Below are 25,183 nucleotides of genomic sequence, written 5' to 3'. Positions count from 1 at the left end.
GGGATAGGCTCCAGCACCCCCGCAACCCTCGTGAGGTAAGCGGTAGAAAATGAATGAATGAATGAATGAATAATTTCACAGTGTGTACCCCGCCTCTCACCCAAAGTCAGCTGGGATAGGCTCCAGCACCCCCATGACCCTTGTGAGGATAAGCAGGTAGAAAATTGATGTATTAGTCAATATTCGAAACGCAAAGACAGATGTTTCTCTAAATATTAACAAATTTCACAGGGTGTACCCCGCCTCTCACCCAAAGTCAGCTGGGATAGGCTCCAGCACCCCATGACCCTCATGAGAATAAGCGGGTAGAAAATTGATGCATTAGTCAATATTCGAAACGCAAAGATGTTTCTTTAAAAATTAACTAGTTTCACAGGGTGTACCCCGCCTCTCACCTGACGTCAACTGGGATAGGCTCCAGCACCCCCCGCAACTTTTGTGAGGTAAGCGGTAGAAAATTAATGAATGAATAAATGAATAATTTCACAGGGTGTACCCCGCCTCTCGCCCGAAGACAGCTGGGATAGGCTCCAGCACCCCCATGACACTTGTGAGGATAAGCAGGTAGAAAATTGATGCATTAGTCAATATTCGAAACGCAAAGACAGATGTTTCTTTAAATATTAACTAATTTCACAAGGTGTACCCCGCCTCTCACCCAATGTCAGCTGGGATAGGCTCCAGCATCCCCGCAACCCTTGTGAGGTAAGCGATAGAAAATGAATCAATGAATGAATAATTTCACAGGGTGTACTCCGCCTCTCAACTGAAGTCAGCTGGGATAGGCTCCAGCATGCCCGCCACCCTAGTGAGGATAAGCGGTAGAGTAAATGAATGGATTTTGTTTTTACATATTTTACTGACAATAATGCCTGATGGTGGAGGTGGGCGTGGAGGAGGAAGAGAGAGAGGAGAGAGAGCGAGAGAAGAGCGAGAGGGGAGAGAGAGAGGGAGAGAATAAGAGGGGAGGGAGGTAGGCTACAAGTCCATGCAGTGGATTCACGCTGACACACAACCCAAGTCTCTCTGCAGAGCACACACACACACATTCACGGACACACACACACACACACACACACACGTCTAGGTGTCTGCTGGGATTCTGCATTGGCCGCCATCTGCACAGGTAAGCCTGACACCCCCCTCATGCTAAGACGTTTTTAAAGAGGAAGCAAATAGGAGGATGAAGGTTGCTGCGTGTTGCCGTGTGCCAGACATGACAGGAGGAAAACGCCGCCGGCAAGGTGCTCTAATCCCGGGATTAGCGTCGCCCCTCCAGCTGTCACCAAAGCGGAAGGCGTGCGAGTGGAGTGTCTTCACCGCATTCGGGAGCTCGGGAGTGATGGATAGGCCTCATGTTTGGGGGTGGGGGGGGCATCAACAGGTCTGCGTGCACGTGTGGTATTTTTTTTTGGGGGGGGGGGGGGGGGGGGGTAATGGATGAAAACGAGTGGAGGTGCAGAGGAACCAGCACAGATTAGAACACTTAAGGAATTAATCTGGTTTAAATCCTCTGAATGACAAGGCGACATAGGATTGGCTGCTTGTGGACACGGCTAGCTGATAGCATAACGTAACCATAACTACTAGCTAGCACCATAACAAAACCATAACTACAAGCTAGCACCATAACATAACCATACTACTGTACACTGCATGGACACAATCATAGTCTAGCATTACGCTGTTTTTGAAAGGACCTACTACCAAAAACAACAGTCAAAGATCCTCTATATGACATGAGCATCTGCTGTTTTTGATGATCCACTACAACTACAACAACAACAAAAACACTAGCGCCTGTATATCAGAGAAACATCCTGCAGTTTTTAAGGATTTACTACAAAAAAAGCTAGTCAAAGATCCTGTATAAGACAGGAGTTATCAGCTGTTTTTGAGAAGGTATAGTGAAAAACGACTAGTCAAAGATCCTCTAAATGACAGGAGTGTCTTAATGTTTGTGAAGACCTACTGCAAAAGACCCCGTATACGATAGGAGCATTTTGCTGTTTTTGAGGATCTACTGCAAAAAAAGGCTATCAACAAATCTCTATGGATCTCTAAGGATTTACTACAAAAAAGCTAGTCAAAGATCCTCTAAATGACAGGAGTGTCTTAATGTTTGTAAAGACCTACTGCAAAAGACCCCGTATACGATATGAACATCTGCTGTTTTTGAGGATCTACTGCACAAAAAATCTCAATATGTCGGCAGTTTTTATGGACCTGCAAAAATGCTAATCAAAGATCCTTATATGAAAGGACCGTTTAGAATTGACTCTAAAAATACAAGTCAAAGATCCTGTATATGACATGAGCATCTGCTGTTTTTGATGACCCACTACTACAACAACAACAACAACAACAAACCACTAGATCCTGTATATCAAAGAAACATCCTGCAGTTTTTAAGGATTTACTACAAAAAAAGCTAGTCAAAGATCCTGTATAAGACAGGAGTTCTCATCTGTTTTTGAGGGGGTATAGTGAAAAAAGAACAGTCAAAGATCCTCTAAATGACAGGTGTGCAAAAGACCACGTATACGATAGGAGAATTCTGCTGTTTTTGAGGATCTACTGCAAAAAAACGCCATCAACAAATCTTGTTGGATCTCGAAGGATTTACTACAAAAAAGCTAGTCAAAGATCCTGTATAAGACAGGAGTTCTCAGCTGTTTTTGAGGGGGTATAGTGAAAAAAGACGAATCAAAGATCCTCTAAATGACAGGAGTGTCTTAGCGTTTGTGAAGATCTACTGCAAAAAAATCTATGCTAATCAAAATGCTAATCAAAGATCCTTAAATGAAAGGACCGTTTAGAATTGACTCTAAAAATACCAGTCAAAGATCCTGTATGTGACAGGCACATTCGGCTGTTTTTAAGAAGCTACTGCAAAAATGCTAAATCAAAGAGCCAACCCCTTTATATGGACAGGAGCATTGGGACGTTTTTGAGGATCTACTCCATCCATCCCAGGATATTTATTATTATTATTATTGTTGTTATTATTATTATTAGCATGGACATGGATGGATGCTAAGAAGCTGATTGGGGGTCAGTCTGGCAGCAAACTGTAAACTACAACAAAGCCCTCTGACTGCTGCACTGTTGACTCTTCTCCTGGAGTACAGAATGCGACGGCTGCATGTTAATGTGGTGTTTCTGGCTTTGCTTTTTCTTTGTTTTTTTACCTCCGCTTGGTTGGCCTGCAAAGTAACGGCCGGGGGGGGGGGGGGGGGGGGGAATTGGAGATTCTTGGAGAGGTACTTATAGGCTGGTACTTGATGATGTGGAAAGTCTAAAAAGCCCCAGTAATGGTGTAGGGTGGTGTTGTTTGGGGTGGGTTTTTTTTTTTTGGGGGGGGGGGGGGGGGGGGGGGCAACCATTTAGCCAAGTGAGAGGTTTTGTTGGAATGGTAAAACAGCAGAAAAAATTATATTATAAATTAATAGAATTCATTAATATATATATATATATGTATATTAAATATAATATATATATTAAATTATATGAGGAAAGCAGGAAGTGAACAAATGTAACAGTTACTGATTGTAAAAGTACCAGATGGAGGGGTAGGATTTAATAAGCTTTGCTTCTTCCTCCGGCAAAATTATTCAGTAATTAATAAATTAATTTTTTAATGCTAGGTACACTAGTAATAATTTTTTTTTCATATATCAATAAATTGATTAATTTATAATAATAAATAAAAATAGAATAAATATACAATATATATGGTTATATCACCTCGTACTTGGGTATGTGACAAATAATTTTAAAAAAATAAATAAATAATATTAGGAAAGCAGGAAGTGAACAAATGTAACAGTTACTGATTGTAAAAGTACCAGATGGAGGGGTAGGATTTAATAAGCTTTGCTTCTTCCTACTCCTTTTGGACATGTGGAACTGTGAACTGATTATGGGATGCATTCAATTGTAATCTGATGCATGTTCAAATGAAATTAAACCATTACCATTAAAACAGAGCTTCGGGCCGCACTTTGGACACCCGTGCGTTTACAAAGTAAAACAAACCCAGCTAAATATTCCCGTACTAATAATGCAAGCCGATACAAAACGAAAGTGATCCTGACGCATGAAAGGTGATGAAAATGAATAATAGATTAGCCTTAAAGCGACTAAATAATTGATTGGAAATGAGAGAAGATAATTAAAAACATCTCCTTAATTCCTAGGATCCGAGAAAAGGTGTTAATGGGAACGTGTGGGAGTGCAAGTTGGTCCCTGACGCTCATCTGTACGATCTTTACACACAGCGTGTAGGTGGGCCGCTTGCTAGCTGGAACTAAAAACATTCCCGACCCTGCCGGCTTTCCTGCGGCACGCATGAAAGTTGAAATCGGCAAATGGCGTGGGCTTGCCTCACAGACTCGGAGATGAAGTAACGGGGAGTAAATGTCGGAGGTCGTCTCTGAATAGATGCCTCCCACACTTTGGAGACCGAGAAGAAGCAGGGAAAGGGTGGACGGGGGTTTGTTAGGGGGGCGGGGGGTACAGGTTGTTGTTCTCCCAGGGGGAAATTCCTTTGGTCCCCTCGTCTTTTCACTGAGGCAACAGTCTAGTGACTTTGAAGCACAGAAAAGGGGGAAAAAAAAACGAGGTCCCGCCCCCACTATATTTATTTCCTGACCGCTCCTGGCACGGAGAGAGGGAAGCCGTCTCTAATTGGTCAAGTCTGAAACGTAAATAGTGACCAGAAAAAGGAAACCACTAACTGAGGGTGTCCCGTTTGTGTTTCAGTCATCATGTGACCGATTCGGCAAAAACCGACGACAGCATGCCTCGCCTCCGCCGGACCTTGGCTCTGAGCTTCTGGTGTTGGTGTCTCCTGGTGCACCAGCAGGCCTTAGCGGACGAGGAGGCCCCTGCGGGATCGACACCCTCGACGAGACAGAAGCAACCACAGAAGAAATCTTACTGGTGGACCCCGACGTTGCCTAAGTTACCGTCACTTCCTTCGCTACCGTTCAGTCTACCTTTTTACCCCTCGGAGGGTAAAACCCAGACCTCGGAGTTGACCTCAAGTGCTAAAGGTCTGTTGGAATCAATCGAAGAATCGGGATCGGGAGATGGGCCTGAGTCTCCCAGTACTTCCACTCAAAGGTTCCTGACCACAAAGATAAGAACTGAAACGCTTCCGACAAGAACATCACATTTTCCAAACAATAACACTTTGGTTGTAGATTCCGATTCTCCCAAAGACATCAGGAATGCTACCTTCGCCAGCACACAAAATGGGACACAAGCAACGGAATTCATCCAAAAGACCTTTCCGACATTAACACCACGAACCAGAATTCCTACAGTCGGTCCATCCGTAGTCGTCCAAACCACAACAATAAACCCAGACCCAGGAAGCACTCAACCTTTAGGACCCGAGACAACACCTCACCCCATACCGAGCGTGATGGGTGCCACACCAGTGTGGATCACCACCGCCGATCCCGCAACCACTACAGGGTCCCAAGTGGAACATGGAAAGGTCAACACCCAAACAACAACAGGTGAGCAAAAGTCAAAGCAATCAATAACGACTGATTAGAGCTAATTGGAGATAATGACTGATTAGATCAAGTTCTATGAAGGAAGTTTTAGCCACCTTAAGCCTTTACCGAGGCGGTGTGAAGCTTCCGGGAGGAGACTCGGCACCTCCATCATTTAGTGGGAGGAGCTCAGAGTAGAGCCGTTGCTACTTCACATTGAAAGGGAACCAGTTGAGGTGGCATGGGTATCTCATCCGGATGCCTCCCGGTTGAGGTATTCCAAGTTTTCCCAGCCAGGAGTAGGCCTTGGGAACAGATGGCCTGGGAACCTCTCGGCATCTCCTGGTGATACCGAAAACAAATTTAGATTTACAGGAAGTGTAGTTTATCCTTACTGAAGAACTGGAACTAATTAGGATTTGAGGAAGTGTACGTGTTGATTTGTCCTAATTAAATATCATGACATTGCTACTATTTTATTTAGAAATTCATAAAATTTTAAGCTTTTTTTCTTGGCAACTTTTCTTATATGATGACTTCAGTGTACTAATTTTATACTTTTCTTGTTTAATTGTATTTTTTAGAATGTACCGCGAGTCATTACTGTATGGTCATATCACCTTGTACTTCGGTACGTGACAAAAATAAAATAAAATGAAAAAAAAACAAAAAAATATAATTATAAATTCAAAATTAAATCAATAAATTTATTAATATTAATATATTATATATATTAATAATATATTAATATTAATAATTAATAATATATATTAATATTGATATTAATTGAAATTTAAATTGAAATGAATAAAAAAAAACTGTTAGGAAAGCAGGAAGTGAACAAATGTAACAGTTACTGATTGTAAAAGTACCAGATGGAGGGGTAGGATTTAATAAGCTTTGCTTCTTCTTCCGCTAAAATTATTCAGTAATTAATAAATTAATTTTTTAATGCTAAGTACCCCCCAGTAATAAAATATATTTTTTTCATATATCAATAAATTTATAAATTTATAAAAAATAGTAAATATATAATGAAACTGGAAGGGGCTTGCCTACTGACTTATGGAAAAGTGGAAGAAATTGGATAATAGAACCGTTCTACATGGTTTTGTTGCCTGGTGAGACGGTGACATTGAAGGGAACATCCTCTCCTTGCGTGGTACCATCCCCCACTACTGTGTATGCATGCATGATAAGCCCCCCACAGAGGACCCACCCCCCCCCAGGTACAGACACATCCATCATGTTGGGTCAGAGGTCGTTCCCCAAGATGGAGGGTGTTACTAACCATCTGATAGAAGCATTTGCTGGCGGTACAACCTGCCATGTTTCGTCTGGACTGTCCCGGCATGTTTTCTGCTCGCGTTCCAGTTGGGTGGGGGAGGGCACGGTGGATCAGTATTCCGAGCGCACACTCAGCAAAACCAGCCGCTACTCCGGTGGGACCGTACGCTAGCCAGCCGCTGTTCACGGATGCTGAACATGTTCCATTCCTTCCCATCGCTTACTCTTCGCCTTTTTGTCAGCGTTGTGCAAAACACAAATCCCGACCGACGCTCGGCTTTGGAAGCTGAAGTGTTTTGACAAGGAGGAGTTTTTTTCCGAGGAAGCTCTTGGCAGGGAAAAGGTCATTTTAGAATGACACACGTTGCTTCAACATTGGCGGTCTTTTATCGATGTGCATGACCTTGTCCTTGAAGGCTGAGTGAGGGATACTGACAACATCATTGGGGGGGGGGGGGTTAGCATCAGCCTCCCTCAATGATGTTTCTTTATATAGAAGTACTAGAGAACCAGGATGTCCAAACATTTTCCAACGTGGGTCACATAGTGAAAAATTCCACTTTGATATTTTGTATGCTAACCTTGTAAATTTCCTTTTCTTAATTAGAAATTTAGGCGGCACGGCTGTCTAGTGGTTAGCGCGCAGACCTCACAGCTAGGAGACCAGGGTTCAATTCCACCCTCGGCCATCTCTGTGTGGAGTTTGCATGTTCTCCCCGTGCATGCGTGGGTTTTCTCCGGGTACTCCGGTTTCCTCCCACATTCCAAAAACATGCTAGGTTAATTGGCGACTCCAAATTGTCCATAGGTATGAATGTGAGTGTGAATGGTTGTTTGTCTATATGTGCCCTGTGATTGGCTGGCTGGCCACCAGTCCAGGGTGTACCCTGCCTCTCGCCCGAAGACAGCTGGGATAGGCTCCAGCACCCCCCGCGACCCTTAGTGAGGAAAAAGCGGTAGAAAATGAATGAATGAATGACCTGAATCCAGTCATCATTCCCAAGCGGTCCAGTGTGGTTTTGCTTCTGGGTCTAGGAGATGTAAGTCCTGTAAAGTGGGCTACATGAGTCTACAGTCCGTGTCAATGCGAATAGACGACACAGACTCAGACGACAGCGCCATGGATGACTGGCTTCAGCTAAGAGAAAACCGAGGCCGGCCCATTTGACAGAAGTGGGTTACGTCGGATAAAGCGGTCTCTTAAAGCTCTTCTCTGTTCACAGCTAAGGCGGACGAGGAAGGCGCTGCAAAGCATGACGGCCGTACGACTCATGATTCCGCGCCGGAGATGCTAACGACGACGTCTTTGTCGGAGAAATCAGGTGAGCTGAGTTTCTTCAAAGTCTGGTTCTTGTCTAAGGATAGCTTACTAGCGTATCGAACTGCTTCCAAAGGGACGTCAAATCCATCGACAACTCTAGAACAAAGTCATTGCATTTAAGAGCCTACTGCAAAAATGCCAATCAAAGGTCCTCTTATGACAGGCGTGCCTTCGTGTTTTTGCTCAAGGGCATTAAAACAGACGATGCTTTAGCCAAAAAAAATGATCTTTGACAAGCCTTTTTGCAGAAGATCCCTAAAAACAGAGGATGATTTTGCCATATATAAACGCTAGAGCAGCTGCACGGCGGTCGAGTGGTTAGCACACAGCTAGGAGACCCAGGTTCAATCCCACCCTCGGCCATCTCTGTGTGGAGTTTGCATGTTCTCCCCGTGCATGCGTGGGTTTTACTCCGGTTTCCTCCCACATTCCAAAAACATGCTAGGTTAATTAGCGACTCAAAATAGTCCATAGGTATGAATGTGAGTGTGAATGGTTGTTTGTCTATATGTGCTATATGCTATATGTGCTATCACGATATTGACACTTACTATGGTACACATTATGTCATTGGATGGTCATATCACCTTGTACTTTGGTATGTAATAAAAAATTACTAATTCAAATAATTATTTAATAATTATAAATTAAATCAATAATTTTATTAATATTAATATACTATATATAGTAATCGTAATATATATTAATATTGATATTCAATTGAAATTTAAATTAAAATAAATAAAAAAACTTAAACTATATTAGGAAAGCAGGAAGTGAACAAATGTAACAGTTACTGATTGTAAAAGTACCAGATGGAGGGGTAGGATTTAATAAGCTTTGCTTCTTCCTACTCCTTTTGGACATGTGGAACTGTGAACTGATTATGGGATGCATTCAATTGTAATCTGATGCATGTTCAAATGAAATTAAACCATTACCATATCTAAAATTACAGATTACAGATTAAGATTGTAAAATCACCAATAAAAGATCCTTTATATGACAAAAGAATCCCATTTTCTATGGGATGGGTCAAAGATCCTCTACTTTAACAGGATAATATTTTTGCATTAGTCCCTTAAAACCAAGAGATGATTTTGTCACGGAAAGGATCTTTGACTACACTGCTTGTAGTTCCCGAGGTTGAGGTACGTGTGACTGTGTCCTATAAAGGATCTTTGACTACACTGCTTGTAGTTCCCGAGGCGGAGCTAGGTGTGACTGTGTCCTATAAAGGATCTTTGACAGCTCCAGCAAGTAGCGGTGGATGGCTGGTGAAATATGTGTCCCAGTTCACAGGAGCAGCTGTAACCCACATCTCCTCGCCCCGGAATAGAATAAAGTGATTTCTCCAAAATAGACTTGTTAAATGTGTCACTTGCCCGGAGTGGAACTAAAGTCCAGAGTGTGAAGGTGTCCTCATAAAGACTATGGATGACCTCATTGCTTTAAGGGACCTCGGGCAGGTGTTTTGGCACACGGAGCCTAAACATAAAATAAGTCAAATAAGAACTTTTGTTTTTTTTTTTTTAAGTCCGAGCACAACAGATGCGATGAAGCGAGGGAGCTGATCCCACAGGAATGTGTCCTTTAGGATGGAATGGGACCTTCATTCCCAGATGGCGTTGTGGTCCGCCCCCAAAACCCGGTCCAGAATGGCTGCTGTGCTGGGGCGAGGCAGGTTTTTTCCATCCTTACCCTCCCAGAGTGGCATCTGTTTCCTCTGTTTTGCTTTTACACCCGGGCGCCGCACTTCCCGTGCTGTTAGTGCGTCTTCTTTGGCAGGATGACATCATCATGATGTTTTTTTTTTATCCCAAGCCGCAACAACAACCTCATTAAAACCACGGAGATGCTCCCGGCTTACGACGTCGTATTTCCTCCAGTTTGACATTTTCATTGCAACCAGCGGCAATAATCCGGCGGCTTAAAAGGTGGAGAGGGAAAAAAAAAAAAAAATGCTACAAGCTAACTACTTGTAACAGTCAGCAAACGCGGAGCTTTTCTTGCCTGGGGCTGAACACGCCGGGTAGGGTACTTAAGAACCTAAAAAGGGACTCAGGGACCGGGACATGATGGGAAAAACAATCTAATACAAGCCCTAAAAAGGTGTGAAACCACATGGGACAACTCGAACCAATCAATTTTCTGGTCAGTCTGGGGCGTTGTAATCTATTCTCCATGTTTCATGGCTTCCTGACACTTTTTTTTTTTTAGAAGCATTTTACACAGAAAACACGAAAGCAGCTCACTGAGAGGGTTATTACTCCGCTCTTGTGGGACTCATTACAGAGTCTGCGTTTTAACGCAGTCTGTGATAAGCCAGCAGAATGACTGATGAGCTTGCACGTGAGCGACGCAATTAGACCGGGCATCCCTTGATACCATCGTTTCCAGACTAGCAGGTATCGGTGTATTTGCTTGGGAAGGCAAGATCACAGGAATACTGCCAACTATTTCATATTATCCAGGGAATCGTAAACCAGAAGGCAAAAACCAAACCAGCATTTAATGGGATTTCAAACATCAGCAAACATGGCCAGTAGATGTAATTATATCCTCGGGAATCTTGCGAAAATGTCTGAAAACGAGACACTTCCTGTTCGAAGAGTGCGTCCGACCACAGTTCACCTTATTACTTCCGTTACAAGATCATTCAACAAGACGTCTCTCGGCCTTTGAGAGAAGGATCAAGACGGCAACGTCGTTTGTTTAAAAAAATATTCCAGTCAGTTGAGGTGGCATCAAGTCCGGATGCCCCCCCCCCGGGTGAGGTGTTCTGGGCATGCCCAGCCGGGAAAAGGCAGACCGGGGAAGATTTAAGACACGCTGGAGGGATTATGGGAACGCTTTGGTGTCCTCCCGATGGAGCTGGAAGAGGTGGCCGGGGATCGGGAAGTCTGGGTTTCCCGACTGAGACTGCTGCCCCCACGACCCGGACCCGGATAAGCGGATGGATGGAAACATGCAACTTGTAGACCAGTGCGGGTTATTCATGTACAGTCCATAAATGACGGGAATTGTGCTTTCTGTTTTTCAGGAACTACAACAGGAAGTCCGCAAAATCTTCAAACCGAAGCAACCTGGATGCCAACCCTGCAGGGCACCTCAGTCAGATTACTTCCAGACTCCAACAAAGAAAAGACGATGATGTGCAACGTCTCCGACGACTTAGCATCTATGACATCATCATCATCGGACATGAAGCCCGGAGACAACGGCACAGTCACAAACCAGTCCGAGAGTCCCGCAATGTTCCCGCCTCCTCTCATGTTGGTTCCGCTGTACACGGACTGGAACAGCGCCATGGCCGCCTGGGGCCTAGCCTGGGAGGCGCATGTTTACGGCGCCGGCTGCGTCTTCGCTATGCTGACGCTGGCGTCGGCGCTAAACCTGCTCTGCTTGCCTTTACGCTGTCCGTCCGGTTGCGGCTACTTTGCTCTGGTCAGCCTGTTTCTACTCGCCGCCGGTTGTACGAGATCTTTCACGCTCCTGTACGACGCCTACGGACACCAGGACCGCTTGCCTTCCGGCGAGGCCTCGCTGATGCTCTACGAGGCGCCTTTTCCCTGCCTCACGGCAGCTTTCGGCTTGGTTTTCCTTCTGCTCTCCATGCGCTCCAGAATGCAGCTCTCCTACTCGGCGTTCCAGAGACCATGTTTCCTCGCCTGCTTGGTCGCCCTGCACTTCGCCGCCGCGTTCGGTCCAGTGACTTTACTCAAGTTCTACCAGCAGAAACCCGTACTTGGCCTCTTCCTTTCACTCATCTCCCGCGGAGCCTTTGTTGCGCTCGCCACATTCCTATCTGCTGCTTATTTCGTGTTCTACGTCTACGTGCGTGCAGACTCCAAGCACATCTACCACCTCAACAACACATCTCCGACTCCGGCCGAGCGATACAACCGTTGTCCCTTCGCGGAGAGCAGAGACTGGGACCGTGCAGCCGTAACGGTTTGTCTTTCAGCACTGTTTTGTTTAGCCTGCGCAGGCTTGCAGCTGTACGCAGTGCTCAACGCCGTAGGTGTCACCGGCGGTGAGGAGGTCTTCCACCCATGGTGCTGGTGGGCTTTCCAGTTCAGCTGCAGGCTCTGTGAACTGGGAGTTTGCCTCACCTTGGCGTTGGTGGTGGCACAACCAGTCTACTGCTCTGACCAGCTCCCGTCTCCTGGAAGCTGTTGGACAGAACTTCTGGCATCTAAAGCTCCCGTCTTGCCCGGAAGCTACCAGTGGAGCTTGAACCAGCAGGAGAAGCTCGCAATTGTTGACAGCGTCGGACTCGGAGAGACGGAGAATCTTCCTCTGTACACGCTCATGGATGAGAGGCTCAGCAGCAGTTTGAACGGGTTGGACTTCCTGTACCACAGCAACCGGGCGTTGGCCTACAGAGATCTCGATGTAGATCTGGACTTGAAAGGCTCACAGAAACTTGCAAACCGAGGAGGCGAGGAACCTTCACGTGCATCGTCCTTCACAAGCGACTCCACTACAGACCTGAGGCCACCGTCGCCCATCAATCTCCGTCGCAGCATCGACGAAGCCCTTTTTGGGGAGGCTCTTTTTCCCATGAGCCTCTTCAGCACTGCCAGGCCCAATCAGGGCAGCGACGTCTCCATACAGAATCTCCGTGCCCCTACCAGCCTCTGTGATCCTGGTCTTTATCGGACTTCCTCCTGTGCGGACATAACCTCCAAAGTGCACACTAAATCCGGCGCTCCACCATCTCCGTCCCTGTCATCTTCCAGCTGCTCATCTCCGGAGCGCTGGAGGGGCAGCTCTTCCTCCAGCTCCCCGTACCGAGCATCCATTGGGGACTCATCGCTCGTGCTCTGCCCGAGCCCGGAGACACACGCCCGGCAGCTCCTCCAGCAGGGGGACCCACTGAGGAACTACCAAACGTTGGGTGCCGCCTCACAGGAGAGCCTGGACCTCGACATGTCATCCGAAGCGGACCGATCGGTGCAGGAGGAGTTCATCAGCGTCTGCAGACAGATCGACGCGCTGAGTGTTTGCAGCGAGACCATCGATTTGTGAGAGAGACTTGAACAGAGCGAGACACCATGACGGCTTTAAAAAAAAAAGGTGCCTAGTGGCTAAAGCTGCCCAATAAAATGTTTGCTAGCTTTTTAGTCTTAAGCGCATGTCTTGTGTGTTTAAGTGCCAAGAAATTTACCCCGTGGATATCGAATTTCTTCAATATTTGATTTGCATTTAAACACTTCAGATATACAGTCGTCCTTCGCAATATCACGGTTCTTCATAAAAATGGCTACCTTGTGGGAGACTATAGTCTACAAGGAGTCAACACATATTAAAATACATTAGTGCTCACTAGGTGGCAGTATTGTCACAAAACATTGAAACAGAACCTTGTGTTACCTTCTCCTAACATGGCATGGTTGATATGAGATATTTGGAAAATTGAAGAAAAATAATTTTGAGCCTCAACTGTTAAGCTTGCTCACTAGCGGCCATCTTGAGTGGCCGCACAATATTATAAACAATGAACATGGGTGTAAAGATGACTATAGGGGTGTTATTTCCAGTCTACAGGGCTCTAATTATGTTTAAAAAAAATCATACATAGTGAGTCAAACAGGTTTTCTACTGTCTAAATATGAAAATATTCCATTTATTGATGTTGGATATATCCAATTAAGCGCTATTAACGAGGGACGACTGTATTCAGCATTTATACAGTACTCTGAAGCTCCTTTTCATAGCAGTACTTCTGGATTGAAGACTTGTGCACCAGCGCCCTCTGCTGTCCACATCCCGCAAGTGTGAAATGACTATGGACTGCTGCTTACTATCAATACACGCTGATACAATACTTTTGCTTTACACGAGCCGTTTATTAATAAAGGCTATTTGATAATAAGTGACTATTATTCTTAAATTATTTACACTACTTTGCTGAATAATAGGACAGCAGCAAAGTGGACACTTTTAAGTTCTTTATTTGTTTCACCAAACTAAACAGGAAAAAAAAACTGTCTCTGCAGAGTAAACATGTTTTGTCAAGGTATATCCACTCCCTCCCCCACAAAAAATAAAAATAAAAATACTGAATCGTAAAGAGTCTCAATCCACGACTCAACACATAAAGCTTAAAAAGGTCTGTGGAAGTGGGAGAGCGTTTCCCATGTGATATACGGGTTCCTCCGTGTTAGCCGAGCAGAACCATCACAGAGAGAAAAGTACTACGTTTGGTAGAGAAGTCCGCCTTACAAAAAGGCCTCATCAAGTACAAAATCCCAAACGCTAAACATTACAACAGCGGCTCGCCGTTTTTTGTAACCCAGACAAAAAGCATCTTGTGCAAAAAAAAAAAAAAAAAAAAAATTCAAGGCATTTGTCAGGTAAAACTAACATTTAAAAAGAAACAGGCGGTAGGTAACAGGCGCTAAATTTGGTTTGGAGGTTACAAAAAGACGACGTATAAATACACTTGGCAGTATATGCAGGTACAACAAAGCGCAATAAAAATCCAGCCGCGTTTGGACCCGTGGGGGGGGGGGGGAAGAAAACGTGCATATCAAAACCCTTCAAGATCTCCGCAAAGCATCCCCTTGCTTGAGACTGTACACTTTTCTTGGAGTTTTTTTTTTTTATAGAAACTAGTCATGACTGCTGGAAACATACCTGATTTTCACTTTTTGGTCCCGTTGCGTTTAAAGTGAGATGGGACGCTGGAGGTGGTTCTGCTGATTGTAGGCGGCGCCGAGGGTTGGGATGTGGGTCCAACGTAAACAAGATGTCGTACAATATGACACTGTAATAATGTGCGCTTGTGTGTGTATGTTTGGGGAAAAACCCTGATGCGCCGCTTGGTGAGTGCAAAGCACCCCAACGTCGGGTGCGGTCTGAGGCCCGGGAGGGAGCGTCCGTTTGGACGTGGTGGTCGCAGATGTGGCGGTTAAACGTTTGGTCTCTTAAATAAGGTCACGTGGAGCGCTGGTCCTCAGTAAAGACGCTTCTCGTAGCTGTCGAGGTGAGATCCAAGGGAAGATAAATTAGGTTATGGTCGCTTCCTTTCAAGGTTAGCGAGGACATGCAGGAACTTTCCTCAGGGATACCATCAACACTACCTGGGTAAAAATATTGGATATCTATAACTTTATATAGTTCATATTTCACTCTATGCTTCTTTCATGTCATTATTTCACCTCATATTATGACCTCATGCTCGGAAAATTGCTACTTTTTTTTTCCTACTACATTTACCACAATGTTCCCATATTTTCACCTTTCCACGAGTTGAAACTATATTTTGTTTATTATAATATGACAAATTTATGGAAAATATTTGGACTTTTTTAATATTTCAACATTATTTTTTCCTGATAATATTACAAGATTATTTTACTTTGACTTTTTTCCTTGTTTGAATAAAACTTTCTTCTTAATATTTTCAGTTTTTGTCTTTTTTCAAGTTTTTTTTAATTTGTTTTTGTATAAAAAGTAGAAAAAAAGTATATTTTGTTTTCATAATTATTAAAGTTATTCCCAGAATATTTTGATTTCATTCTAGTAACATTTTCCGGCACCCTAATTTTCCAAAAATCGCAAATGTACTAATTGTTTTGTTTCACATATTTATAAAATGTATTATTATTTTTTTATATTTCAACTTTATGCTCCTGAAATGACAATATATTTCTTCATAATATTTACAACTTTTCTCGCTTCATATTTTGACTTAATTTGACTTTTTTTTAATAAATTTGTTTATTTATTTTATATAAATTGAATTATTAAAAAAAATTATATTTTTAGAATGTGCTGCCAGCCAATAAAAAAACAGCAGCGGGCCCCGGGACACCCCTGGTTTATGCATGTATTCATTTACACATTTTAAAACTTATTTTCCCCACTATCTTCCTTCACATGCCCCCACTTTTAGAGGACATATTTCCATACCGTATCTATTTATGACTTGTTATTACGATATTTAGTACCTCTAGTGATGATGAATAGTCGACATAAAATGTGAACTTACGAGTGGAGCCCGTGAACGCCTCCCTCCACTTGTGCAGACATGGTTCGCTTCTCGAACTTGAGCTCTCCAGAGTACATCATGGACCTGCCAACAAATAGTTTCTTTGGAAGCTGTGCTATGTTTTATGGCATCGAGTAAAAACGTGCGTTCTCCTTACCGGAGCACGGAGAGACTCTTGGCTCCGATGTCCTGGCAGCCGTGCTGAATGCCGGCTATGAGGTACGGTACAAACTTGTGGATGGAGCCCTTGTCCTGCACGGAGCCCGACACGCCCTGAGCCACTTTCACCTTGTCGCCCTCGCTGGTGAGGAAACACACCGGTCACGACTACTACGAGTTCAAAGCTAAGAGTGCGTACCTGAAGTAGCGTTTCTGGCTGCTGGTGCTCTTCTCCATGGCGTCCAGCGATCCCATGCCGCGGTACTTTTTCAGCCGCACGCCGTCAGAGAAGAAGTACTCGCCGGGAGCCTCGGTGGTCGCCGCCAGCAAAGAGCCCATCATCACTACATCAGATGAGGAAATCAGAATAAGAAATTTAAGAAAAGTTGATAGTATGAAATGTAGTTTTATTTTGAAATAATTTTATTTTGAAACTTCTTAGCATACGAGGGCAAATACGCACGTGCCCTCTTCAAGGAGGAACACGCCACCCCCACACTACTGGATAACCTTACCGGTGGACGCGCCCAGCGACAGTGCCTTCACCACGTGGCCCACCGTTTGAATGCCGCCGTCGGCGATGACGGGCACGCCGAAGCGCCGGGCGTACTCGGCCACCTTGTACACGGACGTCCCCTGGGGCCGCCCGCACGCCATGACTGCAAAACATCCAGAAGGGCAGACGCTCACACAGATCATCTGTGGATTCATCTCGGTCGATTCTCGTCGAGTCTCCATAGCGACCCAGAACATAGAGTATCACCATGGCAACCAGGAGAGGTTTCAGTCACCAACGGCAACCATCAGTGTAATAAAGTACGGGTCACTTTTTTTAATGTTTGTCAGCTTTCTATTCCTTTCCTTGTGTTGCCATGGTAACGTGAGCTCAATGGAAGGTGCCGAGTACCTTCCTGTGTGATGCAGATGGAGCCACAGCCCATGCCGACCCGCAGCGCATCCACGCCGGCGTCAATTAGATTCTTCGCTTGAGCCGCCGTCACCACTGCAAAAAAAGAGGCGCAATGAGAAGCTTGTCGATTCGGGATTTCATCCGTCGTGAACTTCTCGCTCACCGTTTCCTCCCACCACTTGCAATTCAGGATATTTCTGCTTGATGTAGTTGATCATGTTGATTTGGAACACAGAGTTGCCTTGTGACGAGTCCTGGGTGGGGGAACAACAGAGTGGGACACTTGATTTATGATTTACGGCAGATTTTGACACTCAACTCAATTGCTTTGATTTTGTATATTAATATCAATACAATGATTTGCCTCAACAAGCTAATATATTCATGAATTAAGTCGATATCCTCGCTACTGGTGGAAAAAAAAGGTGTCATCTATTAATATTCCTATAGGTGGCGACAACACGCTGTATTTGAAACCAACCGTGTTTAAAAATCCCATGCATGCGATTAGCATGAACCAGTACATTTATATGGAGTCGAATATTAGCAGCACAGCCATGTAAACGTCAATGACACTTTCTTAAAAAGCCAAATATGTATGATCTGGGGGGGGGGGGGGGTGTTACTCCTACTCTTACCCGAATATCGGGTCAGGTATATTATTATTCCTATTTGGATATTCCGAATGAAAGGAACAGCCAGCCAATCACAGGGCACATATAGACAAACAACCATTCACACTCACATTCATACCTATGGACAATTTGGAGTCGCCAATTAACCTAGCATGTTTTTGGAATGTGGGAGGAAACCGGAGTTTCAAGCCAATTCTTGTAATTTAATTCATGATTAATTGAAATAAACTAACAAGTTAAATTAATTCACAATTGAAATAAAAGCGAATGTATGTGTGTGCATCATCCCGGGTGCCCGAAACAGGAAGAGAGCGGGATATAATACTTGCAACACCTTCAAAAGTTGACACCATCCCTTTAAATTCCACAATTTGTTGTTCGAGCCCGACTGCAACAAAGTTGAAAATCCCCGACTCGAGTGTCGGAGACCAGGGTTCAATTCCACTCTCGGCCATCTCTGTGTGGAGTTTGCATGTTCTCCATGTGCATGCGTGGGTTTTCTCCGGGTACTCCGGTTTCCTCCCACATTCCAAAAACATGCTAGGTTAATTAATTAGCGACTCCAAATTGTCCATAGGTATGAATGTGAGTGTGAATGGTTGTTTGTCTATATGTGCCCTCTGATTGGCTGGCCACCAGTCCAGGGTGTACCCCAACTCTCGCCCGAAGACAGCTGGGATAGGCTCCAGCACCCCTGCGACCCTCGTGAGGAAAAGCGGTAGAAAATGAATGAATTAATGTGTGTCGTGGGCACGCACCAGCACCACCACGTCCACGCCGGCCTGCACCAGGAGGTCCAGCCTGAATTTGTCGTCGTCCCGGGTGCCGATGGCGGCGCCGCACAGCAGCTGTTTGCGGGAGTCTTTGGAGGCCAGCGGGTAGTCCCTGTTCTTCTTCAGGTCGGTCCTGGCGATGATGGCTACCAGCTCGTCGTCGTCGTTGACGATGGGAAGCTTGCCTGAATTGAGGGGGAACATCTGAGACCGTACTACCAAGAACGAATGAAACAGAGTACGACTGGGTGTATTTGTAAGAGACTGCCTCAACCAATCACGTTGTTATCCCGCTTGGTGGTACCGCTTACGGTTAAGCCGTAAAAAACAAAAAGAACCTGGATCATTTCAACTTGCTTCAGGTCGTGGAACTCAAACAAATATTTACCTTTTTTGCTGCGCTGTAGAATGTCATTAGCTTCTTTCAAGGTGACCCCAGCTGGAGCGACAACCAGCTCTTCCCTCTTCGTCATTGCCTGAAAGCTCACAATGTCAGCGTCACAATACCACTTCCTCAAAGGTTGGAATAAAGCCTTAATGTCTAATCATACATCTCATTAACAATTAAGTCTTTCTAATTCTAGCTTCTGGTTAAAATGGCCCCTAAGCCACATTTTGGACACCCTCTGCTGAAACACACGACGAGTTTGGCGCACACACCTCCGCCAAAGGTTTGTTGTTGTCCTTCTCAGACAGGAAGTCGATGTCTCGAGAAGTGACGATGCCCACCAGCTTGCCGCCCATCTTGCCCGTCTCGGTGACCGGGATGCCCGAGAAGCCGTGTCGCACTTTGGCCGCCAGTACATCGCCGACCGTTTGGCGTGGACTCATCACTACCGGGTCTGTGATGAAACCTTGCTCGAACCTCTGAAAGATGGGACAAAAAAACGAAAACATTGACACGCTTAATATAAAATAAATATAAAGCAGAGGGTGGGCGTGGCTTACCTTGACCTTGCGGACCTCATTGGCTTGGAATTCAGGCGTGCAGTTGTGGTGGATGAAGCCGATGCCGCCCATGAGCTATAACATGACGACGGTTCCTCAGAAGGATGCAGTAAAAATAGGAATCATCACCTTGACTAATTAGCGCCTTACCGCCATTGCGATGGCCATGGCCGACTCCGTGACCGTGTCCATTGGCGAGGAGATGAGGGGGGTCTTTAACGTGATCTTCCTGGTCAGTGCTGACGTTAGGTCCTGACAGGTAAAAACAACAGATTACCTGTGTTGGTAAATGTTTGTTAGTATGTTCTCTGTAGGCGGCATTATGAATTATCCTTACTGGCCTTTTTTGCAGTACATTAAGCCAGTGAAGATTGCTTTTATAGTTATTAGCCCATATTTCCACACAATAAGTAAGATATGGTAGAACCAGAGAGCAATAAAGAGATTTGAGTGATTTCTGATTGTGAGAACAAATTTTGCTTTGTTGAATATTGAAATATTTCTGACCACCTTATGTTGTATATTTGTAATATGAGGTTTCCAGCTCATATTTTCATCTATTGTGATCCCCAGAAATGTATTTTCCTTCACCCTTTCAATGGCTACATCGTCTATATGTATTTGCTGGTGCGTGTCCTTTCTGCTGTTAGCAAACAGCATGATTTTAGTTTTATTTAAGGATGTATTATCATCAAACCATCTTTTTCTGATATATTCCGAAATCATGCTGTTTCTTGGTGAATATGGCCTATTTAAGGAAACATTACTAAATGTATTATTTATTATAATAAATTTACTAAATTTATCTACTTATGTTAACTACTTAAATTTTTTTTCCCCACATTAAAAGAGATAATTTACCTTATTCCCGCACGATAAGGAACATTTTAAAGCCTTTCGTTTTCTCAAAAATCGACAATGTGCCTTGTAATCTGGTCCCAGAGACCTCCATGGCATCACTCCAGCTGCTCGGAGGATGTGCCCGAATACAGTGCACCTTGCTGGGCCACAGCACGGGGCTCCTACTGCTCTATACTGGTTGCCCTGATTATAGTGATGTGGTAGTTAAGACACAAACAGGTAGAGTTGGTTCTTCTTACCTCCAGGTGTGTACAAACTACACTTAAATGTAAAGTTTTAAAAGTTACCATGCACTACATACATGATGAGTTTCCCAAGAGTGACGGGGCCCGTGTGAAAATAACATTCCCGGCATGTGATAAAAGTGGAATTCTTTGCTTTTGATTTCTTATCATCAGGAACAGACGTAACTTGCTGGTTTTCTCACACAGGTCCACCGCTGGGTGTGTGGGGGTGGGGTGAGTGAGATAAATCACCTGACAGCACCTCAGAGTCCTGTGAGACGGCATGGAACTGCGAGATGCCAACTAGAAGAGAGGAATGTGCGAACCCCACGCACACATTACGGACTCTGTGACACCTAACCACGTGCACAGCAGGCCCAGACCATGAATTCGACCATTGAAAGCCAAATGTGGAATTGTTTTTATTCCCAATGCTTGAATGGCGGCACTATGCGGTCAGACTCAGACTGCGTCTAGCTCCGCCCCCCCAGTGGCGGGTGTAGTGGTGCCCTTTTTGAATTATAACAACGGAAACTATTTGAACTGTGACAGGGTAAGAGAACAAGCTTCCGGACGTCAATTAAGTCGATGAATAAAGTAGAAGAAGAGGGATTTGCTCCATGGGATTATCAGCGTGAGGGAGCAGCAGCTCAGACTATTTCTGGTGTGCGGTCATGGTTGCAGGGGGAGGAAAAAAAAACAAACACACGCTCTCAGAGGCATACGGAAGACTCACCACTTCGTCGGAGGTGAAGTCAATGAAGCCGGGTAAAATCAGGAAGTCACTGAAAGACACAAGAGGGATAAAACATCAGACGTTTGAAGAACAACACCTAGCGACCCGTTCCTTTTGATTAAAAACAAAACGTAAACTCAACAAGATTCTATTTATTTTACTATGACTATTTATTTTGTGGCGCAGACCGTCTAGCCCGAACTGGACGGCGTGCGCCACGGGTGGAGTTTTGTTTTCCTCCAAACACCCACAAGCATCCGCGTGGGGATGAGCGTCAATTCCGGCAAAACATCTGCTAGTGTTTAGCCACCGCCGCAGCAAAAACAAGAGCAGCGTTTGTGAACGAGGTGCCCTGACGCCTGACAACCAGGGCAAGGAATTCGCCCTCCGGCTGCGCCGCGCGGCCGCGAGAGCCACCCGAAGTTGGCGTGGAAGATGAGTCGTCGGGGAAAAAGATGGCGAACATCTGATCATTGGCGGTTGAGAAGAAACTGCCACCACAATAAAAGACAAGAGAGAGAGAGAAGAAGACGACGTAGCAGGAGGGAGCACCCCCAAAAGTAGCTGCAAGTTTGATCATTTGTTCTTCACAAATAAGCTGACCTAGCATGATGCTGGCATGCGTTTCAGCGCACAGTAATCACTCCTTTGTGGCGATTAATTGGTTCCAAACACGACGGTGATCAATTAATTTCCGTGGAAGCAGGATACCTTATTTATGAATCAAATATCGTCATAGTATGAGAAAAGAACACCTCCTTATGACCTTATAAATATTTTTTATTATTATTGGAGCCCTCCAGACATGAAATAACACCCCTATAGTCGTCTTTACACTCCATTAACCAATATAGCAGACATAAATAAGGTGCTTGTGTGTCTTACCCAACAGTACAGTAACATTGACACCTAGTGGCCAGTGTAGAATATTAAAAAAAAAATAATTCATTTAGTCATCTTTGAAAATGCTCAATCTAGGCAAAAAATAAGTATGTTTTACCAAGAGGACATATTCAATCACTAAACAGTTTTTTGTTTATTTCAAACATGTATCACAATTCACTCTTCAAACCTGTTTGACCTTCCAAATGTGTTAGAGCCCTCTAGACATGAAATAGCACCCCCACATCCACCCTTACACTTCTATTCCCCGATATAGTAGACAGAATCAAAGAAAGTAAGACTCGTGACCAGTCCAGGGTGTACTCTGCCTTTCGCCCAAAGTCAGTTGGGATAGGCTCCAGCATTCCCCCAAAAAAATGGATGGATAAGACTTGTGTTTGTGATTCAGTACTAAGGGAGCTGACGTCAAGGGCTCAGAGTTGAGTTTTAGCTTGGCAACAGCAGCCCATGCTAGGGATTATTGTGCTTGTTGATGGTTCAAAGCTTGCAGTGACCCGTGTAGAATACTGCATACCATGTTTTTCAACGTATCCCCAGAATTTCTTACATTTGTGTCTTACTGCATTTAGCCATTTGTAAGCGGAAAATATGTTAAATATGGTAATGGTTTAATTTCATTTGAACATGCATCAGATTACAATTGAATGCATCCCATAATCAGTTCACAGTTCCACATGTCCAAAAGGAGTAGGAAGAAGCAAAGCTTATTAAATCCTACCCCTCCATCTGGTACTTTTACAATCAGTAACTGTTACATTTGTTCACTTCCTGCTTTCCTAATATAATGTAAGTTTTTTTATGTATTTTAACTTAAATATTAATGATTAATATTGTATATTATTATATTATAAAATAAAAATGAATATCAATTAAATTATTAATTTATATTTAATTATTAATTTATGATATTTTATTATTAATTTATTTTGTTTTTTTTTATTTTTTATTTTTTACTTTCACAATTTTTTACAATCAGTAACTGTTACATTTGTTCACTTCCTGCTTTCCTCATATAATTAAAATTTTCGGTTTTTTTCCTTTTATTAATTTTCATTTTTTTATGTTTTATTTATTTATTTTTTATTTTGTCACGTACCAAAGTACAAGGATAAAGTACATGGATAAAGTACAAAACAGTGCGTCTCGGAGACGCACACTATCAGGTGTGACAGGTATGGCATAAAAGCTACACAAGCACAAACAAGCCACTTATTTCAAATCGGTGACTAGCGGCTCTGTATTGTGGGCTCATGCATGTTTACTTTTGCAGAATGAGTGCCCCCCCCCCTTTATGGCTGAGGAATTCAGGTCCCAAAGTGATGAGTCTATCTTTCCCCAGCACACAAGAAGCAGAAGATGAGGTAACCCTGCATTTACTCATACTAGGTCACATGTTTTGAGTTTTATTATGACCCGGGGGTTGGGGGGGGGGGGGGGGGGTGCGTATGCATTCACTTTGAGGGCACTTTAGGACAAACATCACACCAGCTACTTTGTTATTTCTTGCCGCTTAAGTGTGGACTGAAACGTGGAGAATGTGACACCCGGTCGCTACGTGCTTTTTGGCGTTCCTTCCACCTCCTGCTCTTCACATGACGTCCATTGGAGCGGTCATGTGAGGGACCTCTAACGAAAGCGTGATGGCTGTCATTAAGCACTAATTAGAAAAGTAGAAATGTGTCGTGTCTACAAGACTGCAGAGTTTAACGATCAATTAGTCATGCATTCCTCATTGGGACACCAGGACGCTAACCGTGGTAGGATCAGGACGTCGACAGGTCATGCACATGCACGCTGACGATTAGTCAAAGTTAATCAAGCACTCGTGTCCTATCTCGTGACGTGGGGGGCCGCTTTCGGTGGGCTTTGATGGACCACAGGTAACGTTGGCGAGGACAATCATCACAGTTATCTCAAAGATGACTTGTTCTACTCACTTGTACGTCAACCCATCTCCTTTAGAGCAAAGCTCTTCAGCCGTTTGACCGTCGGAGACAACGCACGCTTGTTGGTCACATCTGCTGGTTCAGAACGTGTTGGCCGTTACAAAGCACTACTTTACACCTAATGCCACCTCAGGAGGAAACCACCTTCCGAGGCGCTCCGTGGCTCCAACAAAGCGTGCGGGGAGGACGTCTTACTTGTATGTCAGGCCGTCGCCGATGGAGAAGAGCTGCTGGGCCGAGAGGCCGTCCTCGGGGACGTATCCTGTGCCGCCGCTGATTAGGTAATCTGCCATGCTGGGACAAAAAAACACAAGGAGAGAGATGTCGTAGGGCTGAAACCGACAGTGGACTCATCTGAAGATTGGTGTTGGGATTCATCCAAGAATCGGTCGGGAATCGGAAGCAACCAAACAGTTAGTGGGACATCTGGTTTTGTTTTACTGGTCCATGGCACATTCTAAAAAAAATTATAATAAATGAATAAATAATGATTTTTAAATATTGGAAAACAAAATATTATTAAAAAAATAACTTATAACAGCAGAAACAAACAGCAGTGATTTTACCATTTTAAAATATTTAATAAAGCCAAAATATTGAGAGAATTAAAAATGGTAATTCTATGAGAATACATATAAATGTATAAAGATTCTTCAAGAAAGCTGAAGTATTGGGAAAATTAAAAAAAAATGTAATTTTACAACATTTAGCAACAGACAGAAGAAAGGAAAATAACAAAAAGTTAAAATTTATTGAGGAAAAACAATTTAACAATTTTAGTTGCACAAAGTATTAATATATTAAATATTTTGTTTGTTTGTTTTTATAAAGGTTGCAATACGAGTAGCAAACAAAACAATGAGTAAAGTTAGAATTTTGGGAAAATAAGGTTGTGAAAAATTAATGATGATACAAGAATAAAGTCTAAATATTATGGGAATAAAGTCATCATTACAAAAAGACAAAATATT

At 43.9% G+C, this 25,183-nt stretch overlaps 2 protein-coding genes across 11 annotated transcripts in view; one reads left to right on the top strand and one right to left on the bottom strand.

The window, feature by feature from the left end:
- The first annotated feature begins 998 nt into the window (after positions 1 to 998).
- On the top strand, positions 999 to 15,485 carry prrt4b (proline rich transmembrane protein 4b). The gene is made up of 4 exons (XM_058077160.1): positions 999 to 1,126; positions 4,765 to 5,528; positions 8,018 to 8,116; positions 11,159 to 15,485. The coding sequence occupies exons 2-4, from the start codon at positions 4,802 to 4,804 to the stop codon at positions 13,147 to 13,149; spliced, it is 2,817 nt and encodes a 938-aa protein (XP_057933143.1). The 5' UTR covers positions 999 to 1,126; positions 4,765 to 4,801; the 3' UTR covers positions 13,150 to 15,485.
- The window catches only part of impdh1b (IMP (inosine 5'-monophosphate) dehydrogenase 1b), a 23,103-nt gene continuing 11,979 nt past the window's right edge, over positions 14,060 to 25,183 (bottom strand). For 4 of the 10 annotated variants that reach the window (XM_058077165.1, XM_058077166.1, XM_058077171.1 and 1 more), the window contains 15 exons: positions 24,408 to 24,506; positions 24,204 to 24,287; positions 21,364 to 21,412; positions 19,693 to 19,794; positions 19,543 to 19,617; positions 19,255 to 19,461; positions 18,983 to 19,070; positions 18,580 to 18,779; positions 17,350 to 17,440; positions 17,184 to 17,279; positions 16,792 to 16,935; positions 16,476 to 16,620; positions 16,275 to 16,418; positions 16,118 to 16,201; positions 14,060 to 15,101 (listed from right to left, as the gene is read on the bottom strand). In XM_058077165.1, coding sequence (XP_057933148.1) covers positions 15,080 to 15,101; positions 16,118 to 16,201; positions 16,275 to 16,418; positions 16,476 to 16,620; positions 16,792 to 16,935; positions 17,184 to 17,279; positions 17,350 to 17,440; positions 18,580 to 18,779; positions 18,983 to 19,070; positions 19,255 to 19,461; positions 19,543 to 19,617; positions 19,693 to 19,794; positions 21,364 to 21,412; positions 24,204 to 24,287; positions 24,408 to 24,506 — 1,630 coding nt within the window. In that variant the 3' untranslated portion in view covers positions 14,060 to 15,079. Of the gene's footprint in view, positions 15,102 to 16,117; positions 16,202 to 16,274; positions 16,419 to 16,475; positions 16,621 to 16,791; positions 16,936 to 17,183; positions 17,280 to 17,349; positions 17,441 to 18,579; positions 18,780 to 18,982; positions 19,071 to 19,254; positions 19,618 to 19,692; positions 19,795 to 21,363; positions 21,413 to 24,203; positions 24,288 to 24,407; positions 24,507 to 25,183 lie in introns of all 10 variants that reach the window. The other 6 variants (XM_058077168.1, XM_058077173.1, XM_058077175.1 and 3 more) reach the window with 3 other exon arrangements.

Source organism: Doryrhamphus excisus, chromosome 7 (genome assembly GCF_030265055.1).
Source record: "Doryrhamphus excisus isolate RoL2022-K1 chromosome 7, RoL_Dexc_1.0, whole genome shotgun sequence".
Lineage (NCBI taxonomy): Eukaryota > Metazoa > Chordata > Actinopteri > Syngnathiformes > Syngnathidae > Doryrhamphus > Doryrhamphus excisus.
This window is presented reverse-complemented; position numbering and strand designations above follow the sequence as displayed.

Excerpts from the sequence above, each read along its gene's own strand:
- prrt4b (XM_058077160.1), top strand. The coding sequence starts at position 4,802 with ATGCCTCGCCTCCGCCGGACCTTGGCTCTGAGCTTCTGGTGTTGGTGT. Across the intron at positions 5,529-8,017 it reads CAACACCCAAACAACAACAG|CTAAGGCGGACGAGGAAGGC; the intron begins GTGAGCAAAAGT and ends CTCTGTTCACAG. Across the intron at positions 8,117-11,158 it reads GTCTTTGTCGGAGAAATCAG|GAACTACAACAGGAAGTCCG; the intron begins GTGAGCTGAGTT and ends TCTGTTTTTCAG.